The sequence below is a fragment of the Chaetodon trifascialis genome, chromosome 11, assembly GCF_039877785.1.
Source record: "Chaetodon trifascialis isolate fChaTrf1 chromosome 11, fChaTrf1.hap1, whole genome shotgun sequence".
NCBI classification, from domain to species: domain Eukaryota; kingdom Metazoa; phylum Chordata; class Actinopteri; order Chaetodontiformes; family Chaetodontidae; genus Chaetodon; species Chaetodon trifascialis.
Window position 1 is genome coordinate 9,408,289 of NC_092066.1, and position 20,622 is coordinate 9,428,910.

Below are 20,622 nucleotides of genomic sequence, written 5' to 3' on the forward strand. Positions count from 1 at the left end.
GAAGTATTTCATGTTTCACTTTCAGAAGAGAAAGAGCTTAAAGCATGTAGTATCTTGGGTAAACTTTTTTCAACAGACAGTCTGATAAAATATTTATCTTCAAAGGGTGTTTGAAACGGAAGGCTATCTTATATCCAGGTCAAAAAGTCGGGACTGTTGCAGCGAGCGGAGCGTGATGTGTGTCGTGAGTCGCCTGCAGCCTGCATGCTGAGCTCCATTTAACAAGGACAGAAACAGCTAAAACACAGGACAATATCACAGCAAATTAGCCACTATCTGCTGCTGGGCTGGAGCACAAACGGCCCCACAAAAGAGCCAGGGATACATCTCATGAAGAAACTTTGTTAGCAATTGTCCCATTAGCGACAGAGCTACCTACCAGCTGGCTAGCATGTTAGCGGTTGGGTGTCCACTTACAGTAGTTCACCAACTAGCTCTGCAAGTCATTATTGCATCACCAAGCTTCTAGCATCTGTTTTCAGAGGACAGAGCTTCACTGTGCCTCCTTGTAGTGTGACCAGGCACTTAGTGTGTGTGCTGGTGTGGCGAAGGGAGGAGGGGCGGTACCGAGTAATGCAAGGGAGGAACACCGAAACGCCACCTGAGGAATTGAACCCCAGGAAATACTACCTCAACACACGACAGTAAAGAAGGTTAGCTTCTGAGACAGGACGGAGACGTTTCTGAGTAAACCAAATATTCTCTATTTACTATTCAAAACTAAACAGGCAGGGACTGGAGCTGCAAACGAGGAAAGAATTAACAAATCCCATCAAATCAATAAGGGGGGTTAGAAATACTTTTATTACCATTTTACCGTCTAAAAAGGCCTTAACAATACAATCTAAAAATCAATGGATACATGTTAAAATATCTGAAACCCAGTGCTTTTACTCACATACATTAGGTGTAGGAGCCTCACCCGGGGTGCCTAGCCTCCCCAACAAAATGGCGCTCCACCTCACTGAAACAAAAGAACTGACAACAAAATTAACAAATACAGCAACCCATTTAATGTAATATTTAAAAAAAATAACTCAAAATTAAATACCAAGACAAAGAGTAACAAAGACAAAACAATACACTAAAGGCAAAACAGCAGCAAATCCAAAAGGAGGCATACAAAGTAAAAAAAACCTAAAGTTATTGTGGCTCACAACCTGTATAAAACAGAGGCCATAACCCTACTCACCACCTTCAACAGGGGAGTTTCTATTCTGTGGGCCGTCCAACTCTACAGGAAGAAAGAGGGACATAAACTATGTGCAGAATTAAAGGGTTACTGTCAAATAAACTGGATTCCTCGCCTACCTGCCAACACACCAAACAATAGAGGCCACCATGTGCACCAGGAGCAGGAGTCAAAGGGAGTGATCATCTGCTCACTGGTGCTTTATATAGCCTGACCCTGACTGGAGAGAGTGCAGCCTGGAGGTGCATTCACAAACACATCTTAACAATATGTATGCCGTGTACTCCACTACACTGGCAATAAAAAAGACTTGTCCACCTGTCAATAGGAGAGGCATCAGTCCCCTCAGTGTTTCTGCATTGAGGTGACTTAATATTCTTACAACAACCCAACCAACACATCACATGACTGTCGAGTAACGACTTAACTCTTCTGTGCCGTTGAGCCCTGGAGAATGATGAGACTTATCCTCCTTTGAACTCTGTTTTGCTCTCCACCTCTTCTGTCGATTCTTTGTAATATACAAATATTGCTAAAGCGGATTTAAGGCTTCGAGTAAATACACAAACACAAGGCTTCACTTCTTAGCAGTGCACATAAGTGAATCTGCTATTAGCGACACAGAGAGGAAACCAGGGACCTTGTTCACGCTTGGCTTTAAAAGGTGTGCTGCGTGATCACATCACAAATGCAGGCTCGGAGAAGTGAATGCAAGCCAGCTGTGGGATCTGATATTCAGGCCACATGTGCAGGTGGTCAGAGACACATTCAGCCACATTTCTAATGTGTGTCCACATGCAGTGAAGAACAGCCGAAGCGCATTTGTGCTGCACGACAAATGTGGCAAACACAGCATCCCTGACGTGAGGCGCTGTGTCATACTCTGTCTCTCATCTAACATTGTTTTCAACTTTTCCTCATTTTGAGATTTATAGCTCTATCCAACATGTAAATACGCAGAGTAATCCTCTTCTCTCGCTGCACGAACACAGATAAAACCTGCAAGCCGAGAAGCGAAATCTAACCAGAGCGTTTTTGTGATACAAATTGTGAACTGCAGCCCATTTCTGGTGGATTATCTACAAACAGGCTGAGTATTTGGATGCGAGATGCTAGATCTGGACGGGCCAGAGAGACAGAAAAGGAGAGATGAAAACAACAGAAAAAACTGATTCGGATAAAGGTGATAATTAGAAAGGAGAGAAGGAGGAATGCAATGAAGGAATCTGTTTGGTGTCTCAAATTCTTACATTTGAGAATAAAACAAATGACTTCATCACCTCAGTCTTGGCAAAACAACTTGACACTTCCCCACAGATCCACACACACAACTGGATGATGTCCTTATCTGTCTTCATACCCCGGAGGGCTAAGGCTGATTACTAGCCTGTTCGGCTGCTCTATCACCAAATGTGCGTGTTGGTGTTGATTGCCAAGGCTGAGGCAGTGATGTCATTTGTTTTAATCTCATCTGCATGTACAAGCAGTTTTAGACCATGAAAGGCAAGATTTCCTCAGTCACTGCAGCCTCCTTTCCTGTCTGTCTCTGTGTATTTCTATCTGTCTGCCTCAGTTTCTATGACTCACACAGTCTTTCTGTCTGTGTGGAACTTGCACATCACTCTTGAATGAACAACGTGCTGTAGGCTCACAGGAATAGCCGAAGGGTATAAAGTGCCTTTTACACTGCTTAAAATTGGTTTCTTGTCTTTTAAGTTCACCTCCCTGCTTATCAGGAAGTTCTAATCTCATTAAATGAGTCAGCTAAAAGCCAGCAACTACATATTTATTGCTATGTCCTGTTTCGTCTTTAAATCTGCTTTTACCTGAGAGAAATAGTTCAACATCTTGGGAAATATGCTTGCTGCTTGAGTTGAATGGGAGCATTGATACCACTCTCATGTCTGGTCATTAAAGCTGCCCTGAAAAAACTTTCCATGAGGTCTAACAAACCAGTTGAATGCATTCAAGTCTTTATGCTAAGCTAACTGCCCGCTGACTGTTACTTATACAGAAATGAGAGTGGTATTGTGATTTGTGCTCTGCATTGCTGTAATTCAGTGATATTGTTTCACTGCTTAGCACTGTTGTTCCAAAATATGAAGTGAGTCTTGAAAATAGCTTCAAAGTTAGCTTTTTCCACACACTCTGGCAGTATCACATTCCTGTTTGTATTGTGCACAGTTGCTTTGAATGGCTGTTACACTTGGCCCTCTGAATTAAATCTAAGGTGACATTTCCGTGGCTACTTGAAATGGAAAATTCTTGCTGCCTTTTTTTCTTTTGATGATATTCCATGTAATTCAGGCTGACATATTTGGTATTTTTGGAAACCCTGGCAGTTTGGGTTGAACTCAGAATAAAGTTCTGTGGGTTTTGACAGTGTTTGTCTGAGCAACATGAGTTTGTTATGATGAAAAGGCTCTACTGGCCTTTGGAGATGAGTTGAAGGACTCCCCCATGAGGCAATGAGAGGTTTGTTTGCATGGCACATTTCATTACAGGAAACCCCATTGTGCTTTAAATTAATGTGAAAAAAGCAACAAGTGTCATGAGAACGTAATAAAAGATACAAGAATGTACACCCACCCTCCAAAAGATACTGACAAATCGCACAACCACGCCACAGGAGTGAGGAAATAGAGTAAAGTATGATGCAACTTAAATGCAACTACTGTTCAACTAATGCTGTTGCAGAACATAAGAGAGTTACGTGTGTTGGTGGAAGTTTAAGCAAGACAATTCCCTGCCTTTTAGTCCTCTCTAGCTCTGTATCCTGATCTATTAGAGAGCGCCCTCTAGTGATATATCCTAATAATATGACACATCCACTATAGCTGCACTCAGTCCTGGTACTGCCTTAAACCATGCAGGGAGGGGGAATGAGTTACAGTTTCATACAGTAAATTAACACTATCTTTAAAAGTCTAAATCAAACTGGTGGCATCTAACCTGCATTCTGGTTTCTACATTGTTACTGCACCAGATTTTTTGCTTGTTTGTCTTATGTGGGCTGCAGGGTGAGTCAGAGAAGAGTGAGTAATGATTTAGTCATCCATGTCATACACACAAAGTACACGTACACACTCGCACACAGGAAAGTTAGACACACTTTGCCTTTTACTTACTTTCTTTCACGCATACACATATACACACAGATCCTACGATATCAATTTTTGGGGTGCACTTTTGAATCCTGTTATGATTGGACGTCATTATTGAGGCAGCCTTGCATTGAAGAAACAGAGCAAACAAATATTTTGTGAGCATCTGTACACAAGGCATATTTCATTCATTTCCAAACAGGCAAACTATCCTGGTAAATTTTAAATAAATTCAAATTTCCTTTGTTTACATTATTTGTGTTATTTGTACGCCTTATTTTTGCTGTTTTTAAATTCTGTGCATGTCGTTGCCTTGCGTAAAACATTTTGAATTCTCTCTGTTTTGTGTGCTGCTATGCAAATAAATTTGCTTTGCCTTGCCCTAATTATGCTGCTTAATGAAATAATGGACGTGATGGCGCAGTCCAGTTTCCGTGAGGCTTCACTCACACTACACAAGCTGGCCCAAATCAATGATTAACTTATCTTACGCTTTCAAGCCCTTTTACTTTGAAAATGCAACATACTCCTGGCATTTTTCTCTTAACTCTTACTTTGAAATAACCGACCCGGAAACCTTCCTGCGCTACATTTCTTCTTCTTCCCTTTTCCTCCAGATGTCAAGACAGACATTCTTATCATGGCTCAGGCAGTTAAGAACCTCGTCGCTAAAGTACCTTCTTTAGTCAGTGGTAAATTTACTTATCTTTCTTTTTTTAATTTGAGTTAAATTATGAACTGTGGAATAAACCGTGTTGCACCGTGTTGATGCTACACGCTGTTTACCAGCTGCACCTGCCTAACTTTAGTGTGACCTCTGCTAGCTTAGCTAAGCTCAGGTGTCCATACACGAATCAACCACTGCAGCAGCTTTTCTTGACGAAGTTCTGATGATTTTCGCATAATAGTTGTAAGAGAAAAGCGAATTGGCTCAGTGGCTTTTGACCTCGCTGCTCCCTTAGCTAATGCTATTCCTTCGTGCATGTGTCACTTGCAGCCGCTGTCACATACTCCAGACCCCGACTAGCGACCTTCTGGTACTACGCCCGGGTGGAGCTCGTCCCACCGTCCCCAGCTGAGATCCCCAAAGCCATTGAGGCCGCATCGGGCCTCATCAAGAGCTTCCAGTCTGGACGCCTGGGACAAACCACTGTTCGGGTGAGTCCTTACATCTTTTAATAATGTGTGTGTGTGTGTGTGAAGCTTGCTAGCGTAACATGAAGGTTTGAAGGACCATTATTTATTTAACATTTGTCAAGCAAAAATGGCAATGTCAGGAAAGACAGTTTAGATGTGCTGCGCACTGCATAAACACAAAGATTGTTATTTTACAGAAGTAATTGTATCTGGATGTTACTGATGTTGCCAGATGCAGTACATGGTTAGCTCCTTGGCTCAGATGTCCAGTCCTCAGTGAGTTGTATACACCAGTTGAATGGTTGAGTTTATCTGCATATACAATAGAAATGACTGAATAATTGTGTAAGACAATAGAGGTAAACTGTGCGGGCCACACAAATAAACAACCAGTGTATGGAGATCAAATACCGTCTCAGTTCAAAGGAAAAATGAGGGGAAAAACATTCCAAGACGACAGAAACAGGGCATTCGTACAAAAATGTCAGGCCATGCCAAAAGTTAACCATTACAGAAAGTTCAAACACAAGTGCAATGAAATGCATGAAACTGACCTGGATACACGGCCAGATAAGTGTGTGTGTCTGCGTGTGCACGGGCGTATTTATAGTGTGTGACACATGACTGGCAGTGTGTAATTGTATGCATGGGAAGGGACTAATTTTGCGCTGTACAGTTACTCATGTCACATTGTCAGGCCTCATTTAAATATAAACTAATCGAATCACTTATTCTAGAGACTAATTAAAAAATGTAATTCTTTGTCTTTGTTTTGTAGGATGCCTTAAGGAATGGACTTGTGACCACTGAGGTGCTGATGTGGTTCTACATTGGAGAGTGCATTGGCAAAGGAGGCATTGTTGGATACGATGTCTGAATGTTGTACGTCTTTCTCTCTCTCTCATTTTGCACTTCTGTCACATTCTCAACAACCCGCACCAAATTTTCAAATAAACAGATGTCTGTAGTTAGAGAAATATATTCAGTGTCTCTCGAGTATTCATTTTCAGTGTGAGTTATGTCATATTTTATTCATAACAGACTTACAAAACATGTAGGAAACCAAAAATGAACAAACATATTAAAGTTTGCAAGGGGTTTTGAATAATTTCATGCACAGCTGAGTGACAGCGTAGATGTATAATTAATAACCTAAAAATGGGAAGTGTTCATGAACGACACTTAATAAAGGGTTGCCAATGCCAACAAAACTTTTTGTCATTAAGCTGCATATTTTATAGCTTTTCCTGCTATGTAATAATGGACATCTCCTCTCGCTCTCGACTTTCTGACATTGTATTTACAACATTTCCCAAATATCTGCAGAAAGCTTGCCTGACATCCTCTGGTTCCTCCTCCAGGTTGGAGTGAATGAGCGGTAGTCTGCTCAAATGTGAGGCTGCATTGAAAAGAATCAACATGTTAGACCAGAAATCATAATAATGACTCATATAACAGCTTTGGGAGGCCTGTGGAGGAAGTACCTAATGGCAGCCGTCCTTTTTCTAGCCCACTGCCAGGCTTGTGGTGAGCTATTAGTAGACACTGGTTGTCCTGCAAGCCTTGAGACGAGATGAACATCGAATGCCACGTCTCTATTTCTTTGAGGTGACTTGGAATATCTGGATTAAAGATTATCACCACACCACTGGAGTCCTTCATGAGTGCAGGCCAGCATGATTCAAATCTGTGTGAAGAGAATATACTGTGTTTTGTCTGGGTATTATACCAAAAAGGAGACTAATTGTGCAAAACTAATGATTTTTCTTAAATATCACAACATGAGGCAGAGTAACTGTGTTCACTGAAAATCTGTTTAAGACATTTAACTTACTTAAAATCTCCTGAACAGTCCCAAAGTTCAGTCTCACATGTCGTGCTGTCACTGCTCCCTTCAGGTTGTGTTTCAAATTCCAGTATCCTTGAAACCGAAGAAAACAGCTGCATTTAGTTGTTCTAAGACCTCTCAAGGCAAAATTTATATATTACTTTAAAAATCTAATAATTGAGCTCATTTATTTTACACTTGAGTTAAAATTACACTCCAAACATTCTGTCGGATCGGGTTATTTCCATCATCTCAGGCAATGAATGAGTTTGGGTAAAGTGCACCATGTGGAAGACAGTAAAGTTGACACAGTTTATACCTTACTCCTTGAGTAGGTTTGTATTCACCTCCCACATTTTCGGTTGTGTCTGACAGAAAATTTGCAAGAATTGTTTTCCCACTCTGAAAAAAAGACATGATGTAAGAATACTCATATAAGTTACAGCGTGAGACGGATAATGCTTATCATCAGTAGACAAACACTGAAAAGGGCTTTAAAATATTTTTTTAGTTTAGACATGCAAGCTAATTTTACTACTAATAGGCCTTTTTCACTGCAATCTGACACAGCAGGAAAAGCACATGTGTTACTGATAACAATTAAGGGATGCATTCTAATTACATGTTCCAGTTGCAGGTCTCTAGTATCACAAGCATGGCTTGCTGGGGCATTTAAATACTATAGAGTCATGATTCATCTCTTCAGTTACACCTAGGAGTGTGTGTTGAGGAGTGTGACGTGTGACACATACAGCAGGAAACAGGTGTAATTTATAACCTTAATATAACTTCACAGTTAGGTGTGTCTGTGCATGCAGTGTGGCTTTGTGGAACACCCAAAGGGAACAGAACCATCGCTGATGTAATTAGTTGCACCTGTGCTTTCCTGCAATCAAGTAAAATCCGCTGTGAAAAAGGTCTATCGTCGCTTTTACTTAAGTTGGTTGTCAAATTGCTGATCACCTTATTGCCCTGCAGCACATACACAGTTTAAATACATAAAGTAGTATTACCAAAATGTAAAAGCAATCATGATGGAGGCATAATTACATATTTCAGTGTTAAGCTATTAATTATTTTAAGATTAGATCATCATAACTACAGCCTTGACATGTAAGCAATATTATTGTAGCTGGTCGAGGTGCAGCTACTTTAAACTACTCAACTGTAGCTGTCATATAAATGTAGTGGAGTGAAAAGCACAATACTTTCCTCCGAAGTGCAGTTGAATGAAAGCATGAGGTAGCACAAAATTAAAGTAAGTACCGTGCAATTAGCATTACGGTAAAATTGTACAGAGTAAAGTATACAGAAAATATGCTTAGTTACGTGCCACAACTGAAAGTTTCTCAGTGAACACAAACTCATATGAGCCAGTCAACACTTAAAAAACTCAGATGTTCCATGCAAGTGTGCACTTCTGATGTTTTTGTGTTTGTCTGTTTTGACAACAAAACGGCTGTTTGTGGCCGTAGTAGTGCAGGGATTGGGGCTATTAGCTAACGTAGTACTGTATGTGCCAGCAATAAATGATTATCTAGTTTTCTATGAACATGTGAAAGTAAAAATAGGCTCCGTTGACGTGTAGGAAAGCCATTTACGTACCTCATTGGGACCAACAAAGAGTATTTTTGCTTTGAACATTGCCACTCAGTAAAATTCAAGCATGAGCTAACGTTAGCCGTCCAGCTAACTTCGACTGGCGACACTGGTAATGCTAAACTACGCCACCAAAAAAAGTCAAATAACACTCAGTTTTAATCTGAGTATATATCTGAACAATAATATGTTGAGCTTTGAGTTTCACGCAATGAAACCTACAATATGTCAATAGTCTTCGTAACTTGATGTTAACCGAGGATAGTTTGAGGTACGGCGATAGTAAACTTCCTTTTCGTTTCTATGGTTTCAACCCGTCTCCTCGCTTCCTTTTGATCATTGGCTGTTCGCAACTCTAATCAAATGAAGCTCCGCCTACTTTGCCCTTAGCAAACAAATCAGCAGCGAGCTACTAAGTCGGTGTCATTACGTTATATCTGAGCGAACCAATCCGCTTCGACATTTTAAGAGGGGCACTTTAGTTTGGAGTAGCGTTGCTCACAACCGACACAAGGTGAAAGCGTAAGTAATATTTACATTTTCACTTGTATTTTTTTGTAAGGGATTGCTCTCCTTTAGTTCTGTTACCCATAATATCGATGTAAGTGGTTGTGCGTGGTCGAATTAACAGAATATTAGCTGTCTTCGCAGTAATGTAAAGCTTAGCAGTCACTTAACATGGTACGGTCGGCTGTATGTTGCTATGGAGTAAGCTTACTTAGCTTGCTTGACAACCTAGTAGTAGTGTGGCTACAAGTAACCTATTAACTATCGAATAGTAATGTGCAAGCTAGGCTATGCAGAGCAGCAAAGATGTTTTTTAAAGTCATGTTATGAACTACCTTTCTGTCCTCCTCTGTGTGAATGCTAATTGACACTGTTTGTTGTTCTGTCAGCTGTAGGAGGTATGTCTCCAGAGGATGAACTCCAAAGTCCCCCCCTTGGTTTCAGCTCTAGCAGGGACGATGTCACACACAGCTGTGGTGACCTCGCTAGCTCTCATGAGCTGGAGAGAAGGAGCAGAGCGCGCAGCAGTCTCCATATGAGAACCCCAGAGACTGACATCACTTGGTGAGATCCTGTGATTCATGAACATGTGATCATACAGTCTGATCTGTGGGACTAAACACAGGCTCACCAGCAGTCACAGCCCAGCTGATTTTAAACAGCTCCTTCCTGTTTTTCTTTTAGCCATGGAGACCTCGCCGATGGAAAAAGCCCTTTCCTGAAAATACTAACAGATGCAGAAGCAGCTGCCAACTCTGCTGCCATACAACTTGTGTCCTTTAAAGATGCCATGGAAGATGATTTTGCTGTATGTTTGCTGCAGTTTTGCGTTCCCCAAACATGGACCCTCCGTGTTGGAAACCAAAGCAGTTTACCTACTTTTAGCCCAACTTTGGCATTCATGACCCATTGTTGTCACTTCTGTTTCTCTTGCAATTAAGGATTCCAGACAGTCTGCCATTGATAAGCGGCGAATAACAAGACAGAGAGGACTTCTGCTGGAGAAGTTGGAGGATTTCAGACGAATAAATAAGTCTGTGCGACAGAAGCTAAAACAGCTCCAAAATTCAGAGGTTGGTTACGATATTTCTACCTTGTGTTTTGGTTCCTTTTAACTTGCTTTAAATAACTCATCTCTTCCCATATAGGCAGATCGAATTGATGCCGACCGCCAAGTTGACATCTTACTGAAGAAGATCACACAGGCTGAGAGTGAAAATGAGGTGAGTGTTTCATTACGTTTATGCATTAATTCAAAGAACTTAATATAAGTGTAAGCAAATGAAGCTTTGTGCTTAAGTTGTGGCAATCTGATTGAAGATTTTGTCTGTGGAAAGGGTTAATTTGGGTTAATCTTATGTACAGTATACTGGTTTGGATGGTTCAATTGGGAACAGGTGGTCAAATTAATGTCAAGGCTGTGTCACCTGACATCAGCATATTGAGTGTGTTTGTGATTTAACTGCATAAGAACTGTAAAATCATGCAAATCCCAGTCCCCTCTTGTCATACTGATCGCTGTCTTCTTTCTCCTAAAGCATTTAAAAAGAGATTTGAGTGGGACGGAGAGAAGAGTTGAGGAACTGATGGATCTGCGGAGAGGAGAGCAGGTGAGCAGACGTTTTCATATCGATGTTCTTGCAGACTTTTAAAAATCAAAGGGTGCGGAGTGCATTTTAAAGTCGTTACTGGTCTTCACAGGAGAACATAAAGAGTGCAGTCCTCATGACCAAGTCTGCGGAGGCAGCTCGTGCTCACCTGCAGGGCCAGTTACGCAACAAGGAAGCCGAAAACAACCGTCTGACTGTGCAGCTGCGGGTACAATCAGCCTGCTTCACTCTGGCCTGACTACTGCAAAGAAAATGTGTGATATGAAGGCATTTCTTTATGGGCATGCTGTCTTTTCCAGACACTGGAGAGAACCATGATTGAGCAAAAGATGGAGATTGATGATCTGAAAGGCTCCATCACCTCCTTGACCGAGAAGGCAGCGCAGGACAAAGAATCTCTCAAGAAAGCCACCCGAGCACAGAAAGCGAGAGCTGAGAGATTTGAAGCCGCCATTGAGAAATGCTACGCACAATTAAAGGAAAAGGTATGAAGTTGAAGTGGAATTGATTTACAGGCAGTCACAGAGTTCAGGGTGTTGCTTTGACTTTCTTTTCTTGGTTGGCAAACAGGATGCTCAGCTGGCCAGCGCGCGTTTGCAAAGAGACTCCAGGAGACGGCAAAAGGAGCAGATGACGGACGAGACGGACAGACTCGTAGCTCATGTGGAGTTGTTGAAAAGGTCGGTCATTTCTCTTTTCCGCACATCACCCCTTTCACCAAAATCTGCTCGCATGTGGCAACCACGTGAATTTTAAATGTGTGTTTTAAGTCAAGTTGCAGACTTGACGGCGAGGCAGCAGAGAGAGAAGGATGAGCTCGCTGCAGCGAACGAAGCTGTGATGCGGCGTGTCGAAAGACTCGCCGCTGAAAACGGAGACCTCTGCGTCAATAATGCAACACTCAAGGTACAAGCTGCCAAACAGTTTGCAAAAAATAACCTGCAGGCAGCTGACAGACAACCGTGAGTCTGTAATATCTGTCAGTTCTCTGTGGCTTCTCGTGTTTGTGCACGTCAAAAAAACATTCTCTCTCTCTCTGATTTTTACTCCTGTCACTAAAATTATTGTGATGTTTGTGCGACTGCAGGCGTCTGTTGCTCGGTTGGAGCAGCAGCTGGCGGATTGCGAGTCTGCCCTGGCAGAAGAGACGGTTGTGTCTCAGGAGAGGAAACATCAAGCGGAACAGTGCCAATATCAGGTTGACATCTGCTCATTAATTTTACCTCACCTTTTTATTTTATTTATTTTGAGAGCTCCAACCAGGAAGATTCTGGTTCCCTCAGCAGATGGCATCGCATATTAAGTCCTGTAATCCACGAAAGGAAATATTGAGTGCTTTTAGGTGTGTATGGTTCTGTTTTCTGAATAGATTATAAACACTCTGGGGAGGAAGGACTGGACATCTGCTCACAAGTTTTAACACTCCAAACTGTTGTGCTTTGTTTCCACACAACTGTTAATCCTTTTATCCTCTCGTCTTATGACCTAAATTAGTCATGTTTTGTGGCTTTCTAACCTCGTTTTCTATTTTTACTGTTGTTTGGTCCCTTATGTAATTCTTCCCTAAGAAACAAAACAGTGACTGTGTTGCAGATCATATACTTCTCGTTTTAGTTGTAACGCAGACTGTAGCTGCCCATGCAAAGTACGAATTGTTGCATGCAGTATGCATACCGTTTGCCTTGAACATTGCACATTGACCCCCTGGCTTTTGCATCAAAAAGAAAAGAAAAAGAATTTGTAACGGTTGGCAAGACTTCGTATGAACTCTGCTCTCGACAGCTCAGGCGATGTGACGTATGTCTGCTGTGCAGAGGATTGTGGGTCCGAACAGTCAGAGCAGACACAGTAGAACATGCTGATATTTTTGGCATGCTGTGTTTGACATACCATGTATTGGGGCATGCTAACTGGGACATTTATGGCAGGCTAAATAGTATGCTAATATGCCTTTTGGAACACAGTGAGTGTTGTAAAAAGTGCTTTCCAAAAAAAAAAAAGAGGATCACAGTGATTATATCAGCCTTTCAACTATGTCAATACTGAACACTGGATGTGCTCTGTTGAGACTGCTGAATGAATGATTCATCAATAACACTAGTTTGCAGTTTTCAGATGCAGCGGATGATACAGCAGATTTGATTACACTGCTGTGTTTTTTTCTAGGTTGCAGAGCTTCAAGCTGAGATAGATGATCTGAAGATAAAATATGCAAATGTTTTAAGAGAGACGGAGAAGACACGAGACGGAAAATATACAGAAGTTGAGAAGGTAACCTCGAGCCTCTCCATATAAAGTTTTGTCCTGTATTTTATCAAAGTTTTGAACTTGATAAGATACTTAACAGTATATGTAATATTTTAAGTGCCACCTTTCTTTGTGCTTTCGATAACAAACTCTAACAGTACCTTCTGTGCCTTCTTTTTGTAGTATGTTCAGCCCTGCAGTGCTTTTTGTCCTCCTCTTGAATGGCCAGTCAGTCGTGAGATGTTAGATGTAACCTTTTCTTTCTCAGCTGCATAACATTTGCTGCACGTGGATCTGCTAACTACCAAACTTCCTCCAGTATTTCTGGGCAGCAAAACATTTGAACTAACAACTGCCGAAGCTCAGTCTAAAGATGAATCTTGGCACGTTCTGCATGCATCTATGTGCATCTCTTGGAAGGCAGTGATGAATCTTTAGGCTAATATTTTGTCTATTCCCAACAACCCACTCCTTCTGCCATCCTCCGGAGCCCAGGTGAGGCAGGAGCTGCAGGGGCGTTTGGAGGAACTGAAGCCTTACCCCGAGTTACTGAGTGCAGCTGAGCAGAGTCTCTTCGAGTGCCAGGAGAACCTGCGACGCTCGGAGAGGAAGTGCTCAGAAAAGTCAGAGTCCATTAGGCAACTGCAGGTTAAGGTGTGCAAAGTGAGCCGCGGTGGTCAGAGAAATGTGAAATGCAGTCATTTTCACACGTCTGACCACTAGGTGGTAGTACAACCCCATGTGTATCTTGTTTTCTGGTCCTGCTGTGAGTTGGTTTTGATGTTTGTGATTAAAAAGATTCTCTGATTGCAGCAGAATCAGTTAGGTCACAACCATCCTGTCATACCTCCCCATTTGTGAGTGTTTTGTGCTGTGTGAGTCCTTCTCAGTCACCCACGTCTCTCCATCAGCAATGATCAATTGGTATCTTGAAAACTGCCCATTTTGTGCTCGCTAGACTGTGGCAAATAGCATTAAATGGGCTGTTGTTGTATCCAGTTGTGCATGTGATGTGAAACCCTCTTAACTGCTCCATTCGCTTGGACCAGTACAGGTGACTCTGAATTGTACATTTTACTCATGCAGATGGAGGGTCAGACAAAATTTCTGAAGTCATCTGTGGAGATGAAAGAGTCCATTCATGAGGCCAATTTACAGCTACAAGAGAAAGTGAACTCTCTCCACAAGTAAGATCCTCTCATGTCTGTTCTCTAGAAGTCAAACGTTAGCGTCTCCTTCGTGCAGATTCAAACACAGAACTTATTTAAGGTGTGTGTGTTTGTAGGCAGGTGGACAAACTGCAGCAGGAGAACCTGGAGCTGGTTCGGAGGCTCGCGGCTCAGGAGGAGGCTCTGAGCTACAGTAACCGGCAGCTGGATCAGCGCTCGTCAGAGTGTCAGGCCCTCAGCCGGCAGCTGGAGGCAGCTCTGTCAGACGTCAAGCAACAGGTACAGCTCAGAGACGGTCAAGTGACAGCTGAGTAAGAAGTGATCACTGGAAAAGTTGGAGTTCCTGCTGTTGTAAACACCCAGTCTTTGTTACTATAGGTGTTTCCAGGAGTGATGTGCTGCACTTTGTCAGATAATAAAGTTATAATAATAAAGTCTTTCCACTTGTCCAGGTCAACAAGGTGAAAGACCAGGCTACAACCAGAGAGGAGGCCCTTCAGACCAAAGTCCTGGAGCTGGAAGCCGAGAGGAGCAGAAGGGACAGTGAGCTGAGGCTTCTTCGCCAGAGCAAGATCACTGTGAGTATCGTGTTTTTCTAAATGAAAGCCAGGGAGCAGGCTCAGATTGTACTGAAGTCATCCTTAATGTGCCGATGTGGAGGAAAATCACTGTCTGTGTCTTAACCTGCAGGCAGAGAAACAGTTTGAGGTGCGTCTGAAGGACCTGCAGCTCAGCCTGGACCAATCAGAGAGCCACAAGCAGAGCATTCAGAACTACGTTGATTTCCTCAAAAACTCTTATAAGACCATGTTTGATGAGGGACTGCAAACATCAAGTTTTGGCTCATCGTATTTTTTAAAATAATTAAGGATCTGTTGGTACAATTTATTTATTTTAAGTTATTTAAAAACGAGAATGAAACTTTTAGAGGAAGTAAAAGCTTATTTTTGATAGATTTGGGCTATCTTTAGATATGTACATCTTCATTTAGATGTCAATCGGGGGCTTTTCCCCCAGATATCAGGGGAATCTGCTGTTGTCGTGAAAGACTTTGATGCGTATTTTTAGCTCAAGTCCCAAGAGACCTTACATGATATTTCACTATGTACGCAAATTTTGAACTTGAACTCTTGGTGCTATTGTGTCTTATTCCGATGGGACAAAGAGCCAGTTGCATAAATTTAGACTTCTTGAATTGTCTGATGAAGACGGCATTACTGATGAACTTGAATAGAATTCAACTTATTTCAGTTTTATTTATATTGCGCCACAACAAAAGTTGCTTCATGCCACTTTCCATATAGAGCAGGTGTAGAACACACTCTTTAATATACAGAGACGCAGCAATTTCCCCACGAGGAAGCACGTGGCAGCAGCTGCGAGGAAAAGTTTCCTTGACACGGGCAGAAACCTCAAGCAGAACCGGGCTCTGGGTGGGCCACCATCTGTCTCAGCTGTTAATAGAAGTAGCCACAAAACGGTCTTCCAAGTTTGAGTTGAGAGTTGCTTGTTATAGCGACATGTCTGATGAGTTCGTGTTTGAAATGTAAGGATTTGCTGCTTTTTTCTGTTTCTTATCACTTTAAATGAAACACCTTCGGGTTTTGGACGGATAAAAGAAGCAACCTGAAGATGACACATTGGGTTCTTAGTAACTGTAATTTCACTATTTTCTGGTAGTTTATTGACTTAAACAATTAATCTAAAGGGGAGATGGAGAAAAGTAATGTGCCACTAGGTGGAACTGTTCTGTTAGCTTCTGTCAAGTGTCTCATTTTACCAACAATGCATTGTACGCTTGCTCCTCACTCTTTTAAAGTAAGATTAAGTCTATGTTTGTGCAGCTGGCTCCACATCAGGGTTTTTTTTTCCATATTTAGAAGTTGTATATATATCAACCTGATTATGAGAGTAATTGTTAACCAACACAGGTAGAGCTGAAAACCAAACATAATGTGGGTGCACATGTTTACTGTGGTAGAAAACGACCACGTCCTCCACGGTGCTTCCTCTGAGCGTCAAACATGCTCTGACTGCGCTCCCGTTGACGCGCTGATGCTGCCTGTCTCTCAGACGATCATAAAACAAAATGCGTGATGCGTATTGAACGTGTTTGTCTTCTGATCCTCAGCTGGACTGAGATGAATGATGCTGGAAATCAATTGTTTTGCTGTCAGCTGTGAAGCTCATGCCTTCAGGGCTGCAAACATAATTACTGAGAAACATGCAACACTGGGATTTTTCCAAACCACTTTAAAACTCTCTTGCTGGCATGCTTTGGTAATGGAAGTTTTTACACAGAGAGCACAGGTATCTGCTGCAGCACGATTTACCTAAAAACTGCTTTGTCCTGTACTTGGATCTTGCTGTTGTTGCTTGTGGTCCTGTACTGTATCTATGGTAATAAAGTGCGTGAGTCCAGACCTGTGTCCAGGCTCTGATGTGGCCCTGCTGTGGACCAATCCCCCCTGAGCGAGCAGTGCTCCTCTCAAGTTCTCAGAGACAAAGCTCTATTGTGCTCTCCGTCAGGGGATGGAACCATTTCATCTGTGCGTGCGTCAGTACCCCTGTTTTTCCTTTGCTGTTGTTCTCGCTCTCTTGCTCTTGCCCGTTTACGTAATTCTATGCGCACTTTGGGAATTTGCTTTGCTCGGCTGTTTGATGGAAAATAAGCTTACATCTGACTTCTGGCAGTTTGTTTGGCATCACGTTTCAGCACCATGATGGACACACCCTGAGCTTATGTCCTTGTTAGACTGAAATGAGTTGAATGACCTATTTGTCCCTTTCCTTTTTTTGGGCCAATTATCAAAAACAGACGCTTCACTGCTGCAAGAGGTCAGAAGGCTAACTGATGTAAAGCATAAACTCTGTCGGAGGGAAAATGATCACAGTCGTACATTTAAAACTTTAAAGGGGAAAGGAGCCAGGTTATATTTAGCAAACACTCACTATGTTGCATTCAATATGAGGAGCAACAAATTTCACATTCAGGATTGTAAAGTCAGTAGAAATTGAAGATTATTCTCTTTATACCCTGTAACTGTTTCAAAGTAAGCTGCAGCTTGTGCCCAGCGTCTGTCCAACAGCAAGAAAACCACTCTGAAGTTTACGTTACACTCATTCCCCAAAGTATGCAGTGACTTGTTGGTCCTCTCAGAAGTGGGTCAGCCAGATGTACTTGAAACTGTATAGCTCATTTCCTACTGAAAATTATTACAACAGACCTCTTGAGAATTTCCATTTTTTCATATTTTTGCAGCCCCCAACCTTAAATCTTTGCTCTTCTAAAAAAGAAAAAATATAGAATCAGAAAAGTTCATTATTTTATGTGTTTATTTGTGAAAAATGAAAATATAAAATTGTCAATTTTGCAGTTAATTGGCCACCTCATATATGGTATAGTGTATTTCCAGCCTTCAGTTATATTCCAACAGTTTATAAGAGTCGAGAGCCGGATGTCAAACCAGTATTATTGTACAGTATTTTAGGATTAACTCTAAACCACATCAGGTAAAGCACGATATATTAATCCTTATAAATAAAATAAGAAAATACAATAAATCAACAGGAACAAAGCCATGTGTGTAATGACTGATTTAGTAGCTGCCATAGTTTTTATGTCATTTCCATGTTGTCATGTGACATGTCTTGTCAAGAGAGGCTTAAATATGGAGCTGGTTTAACTAGAAAAATAAGAATTTTCACAATGTAAAAAAACAAAGATGCTTCAAATAGAAGCAAATCACAAGGCTCCAGTGTTATGAAGCGATTCATCCTACAGATGTCTGCAACCTCAAGGTGCACATTTTTCTACAGTCAGTCCTCAAGGGGTCTTCTTGTCCTCTTCACTTCAGAACTTTTTCAGTTTGTGGGTATCATTAAAAAGTCTATGGCGGGCCGCTGTCTTTTCGCCGCGCCCGGGACAGTTTAGGTTACACTTGCAAGACTCAATCATCATCACCATCCTGCTGATGATCTCGCCATTTCTGCACCGGAAGCGGACAGGTGACGTCTGGGTTCGGTGAGGCCTGCAGCATCGCCCGTCTGAGCAGGACCCACAGTACCTCGGCCGGAACTTTTTCAGGCTACGGCAGCCTGCGTAGGACACTTTGACTGGACGGCTGGCCTTTTCTGTGTGGTTACATTTCTGACCTTTCTGTTGGAGAGACGACACCAAAAGCATGCGTTAAGCGTAACCTGAGTGCTCTCAAAGTGTGATTTGTGATTGAGATAAATAATGCTAAGGTTACACAGCAGCGTGTAATGAAATGTTAAAAAAGTGTGTTTGTGGAATGTACCTTCACTCTGCTCGAGCTCATTTGCTTGCATGGACGGACAGCACAGATCCGAGTCTCTTTCACCAGTTTGCACTGGGTGTTGCTGTTGGTCAGCCTGGTGGACACTCCAGTGCCACAGGATTTGGAGCAGGGGGACCAATCTGTGGTTTGAGATACACACTCGACTCCTCTGACCAGCGTGTGGCCCATTGGGTGACTCCTGAAGGCTGCACAGAGAGCAAAAATAAGATTCAGAAAGGTTTAAAGGATAAAGGACAGATAAGAAAAGACAGTACTCAGACACTGTGCAGAATTACTCACCAGGTAAAGACTTTGCTTCTCCTCTCCACACAGGAGCCAACTCATTCCTGTTGGTGAGGTCGTCTTCAGACAGTCGCCTGTCTTTGCTGTGCTTTTTTCTGTGTTTCTTTACCACAGAGCTCTCCGTCTTTGTGTCCTCGGGGCAGACGAGTTGTTCACAGCACCGTCCCGGTACCTTGACCCGCCTGGGTTTGGCACAGCCCAGTATGGGCAGCGTGAGCTCATGCGGGCAGAGGGAGACACATCCAACAGCGCCGTCCATGCAAGTGCACTGGTGTTTGCAGTTTGGACGGAAGATTTCCCCGTTCTGGTAAATCTTGTTGTTGTACTCACAAGTTCTTCCATCTGATTTGGCTGTTTTATGAAAACAGAGAAGACGGTGAGGTTTGAAATGAGAGTCAAGTGAGTAAATTCATTGGAAACAGAGAAGAAAACAGCACAGGCGTCACCGTACCTCGACAGATGCCCCCAGCCGAGCCATATCCCCCTCCGAAGTTGCACTCCAGTCCTTTTGTGTGGTCACATGGCTGTGTCTTGCTGCAGTCCTCAAAGAGCTGCCGTGCACAAACCCTACAGCATCCACAGCCATCCAGCGTGAGACTGACTCCTGCTGCACATCGGGGGGTGTCAGGGGGACACCGACAGTCCTTCGGACACGAGGCTGACACCTGAGATTAAACGTGACATCAGACATTTACAATCAAAAGTTTGCTTCCAAACATGGTCCTGTCATAACAGCCAAAACAGCAGCTTATGACTGAACAGTGATTCTTTCCTCACCAGCGTAACGCAGACGATCACAGCAACAACACAGACTTTCCACATCCTCACAAGCCTTTCTTTCCTGAGCAAATCTTCTTTCTGTCAAACTCCAGACCTGGCAGCGAGCTGGCGAGTGCTTGCTCTCCCTCTTTTGCAGTCCCCATCTCCTTTTATACACTCAGAGCAGATCTGACGTATGCGCGGGCTGAAGAGGTGTCCCGAAACTATGAGAGGAATGCTTCTCCACGCGCCCTCCCATAAGCTCATAAGAAGCCCCCCCCCCCCCCCCCCCCCACTCAGCAATCCGAGAACCACTCCGTCTAACTCCCATTCTTCCACAGCTTTCTCTCCGAATCAGCATTCGTCTATCTGACCTATAATCATGAAGTGGAACCACAAGCCATTTTTCCATCATGAAGTAAACTATTTCCTGAAATAACTTTTTTCTATGTAATGAAACATTACAAATACAAAATAGTGGAGGGGGTGACGGCTTAATTAGCAGACTGTCGGACAGCAGTTACTGTTCGAGTGTGTTTGTGCCAGACCTGAAACACATCTCACAACAAAAACTGAAAAGTGAAACGTAAACTGGGTTGTTACACTTGAAGCTGAAACGTATTAAACTGTTTGCTGCTAAATGGTTTATGCATTATTTTGTTCCTGTTTTGTTAAATATTAATTCTACTGTTGCTTTTAAAACGTCATACCTCTCTGTCATCCTAATACATGTGAACTTTTGTCTCTTTCCACTTTTGTTTGTACTGTCTTTATTGTTATAACAATGTTTTTATGCCACCTTCATGGCCAGTTCTCACTTAATCTAAATGAAACTTTAAATAAAGGAAAGAGAGAGACAAAGTGTT

General features: G+C 42.4%; 4 protein-coding genes across 9 annotated transcripts in view; 2 read left to right on the forward strand and 2 right to left on the reverse strand.

Moving 5' to 3' along the window:
- Positions 1–6,414, forward strand: part of LOC139338647 (ATP synthase subunit g, mitochondrial-like) — a 154,196-nt gene extending 147,782 nt beyond the window's left edge. The window contains exons 2-4 of one of the 2 annotated variants that reach the window (XM_070973860.1): positions 4,931–4,988; positions 5,294–5,454; positions 6,212–6,414. In XM_070973860.1, coding sequence (XP_070829961.1) covers positions 4,937–4,988; positions 5,294–5,454; positions 6,212–6,310 — 312 coding nt within the window. In that variant the 5' untranslated portion in view covers positions 4,931–4,936 and the 3' untranslated portion in view covers positions 6,311–6,414. Of the gene's footprint in view, positions 1–4,872; positions 4,989–5,293; positions 5,455–6,211 lie in introns of those variants that run through there. The other variant, XM_070973859.1, reaches the window with a different exon arrangement.
- Positions 6,402–9,182, reverse strand: ift22 (intraflagellar transport 22 homolog (Chlamydomonas)). Of its 2 annotated transcripts, none has more exons than XM_070973857.1 (5): positions 8,867–9,182; positions 7,581–7,663; positions 7,268–7,354; positions 6,918–7,120; positions 6,402–6,832 (listed from the first exon to the last, which is right to left on the reverse strand). In XM_070973857.1, exons 1-5 carry the CDS (start codon positions 8,903–8,905, stop codon positions 6,684–6,686), a joined length of 561 nt encoding a protein of 186 aa, XP_070829958.1. In that variant the 5' UTR covers positions 8,906–9,182; the 3' UTR covers positions 6,402–6,683. The 2 variants fall into 2 exon arrangements, with proteins under 2 accessions (XP_070829958.1, XP_070829959.1); XM_070973858.1 differs by having other exon boundaries at positions 6,551–6,832; positions 7,581–7,629; positions 8,867–8,920.
- A 158-nt stretch (positions 9,183–9,340) lies between these two features.
- LOC139339196 (outer dense fiber protein 2-like) lies at positions 9,341–18,061 on the forward strand. Of its 4 annotated transcripts, none has more exons than XM_070974694.1 (17): positions 9,341–9,382; positions 9,757–9,931; positions 10,052–10,175; positions 10,309–10,440; positions 10,516–10,590; positions 10,906–10,977; positions 11,069–11,185; positions 11,277–11,462; positions 11,548–11,657; positions 11,748–11,883; positions 12,065–12,175; positions 13,144–13,248; positions 13,720–13,878; positions 14,311–14,411; positions 14,510–14,672; positions 14,846–14,971; positions 15,084–18,061. In XM_070974694.1, the coding sequence occupies exons 2-17, from the start codon at positions 9,768–9,770 to the stop codon at positions 15,255–15,257; spliced, it is 2,055 nt and encodes a 684-aa protein (XP_070830795.1). In that variant the 5' UTR covers positions 9,341–9,382; positions 9,757–9,767; the 3' UTR covers positions 15,258–18,061. The 4 variants fall into 4 exon arrangements, with proteins under 4 accessions (XP_070830795.1, XP_070830797.1, XP_070830796.1 ...); XM_070974695.1 differs by having other exon boundaries at positions 9,360–9,386; XM_070974696.1 differs by lacking the exon at positions 13,720–13,878.
- LOC139339197 (CCN family member 1-like) lies at positions 17,656–20,327 on the reverse strand. The gene is made up of 5 exons (XM_070974698.1): positions 19,775–20,327; positions 19,449–19,662; positions 18,995–19,348; positions 18,695–18,900; positions 17,656–18,552 (listed from the first exon to the last, which is right to left on the reverse strand). The coding sequence occupies exons 1-5, from the start codon at positions 19,817–19,819 to the stop codon at positions 18,247–18,249; spliced, it is 1,125 nt and encodes a 374-aa protein (XP_070830799.1). The 5' UTR covers positions 19,820–20,327; the 3' UTR covers positions 17,656–18,246.
- Between the last annotated feature and the right edge of the window lie 295 nt (positions 20,328–20,622).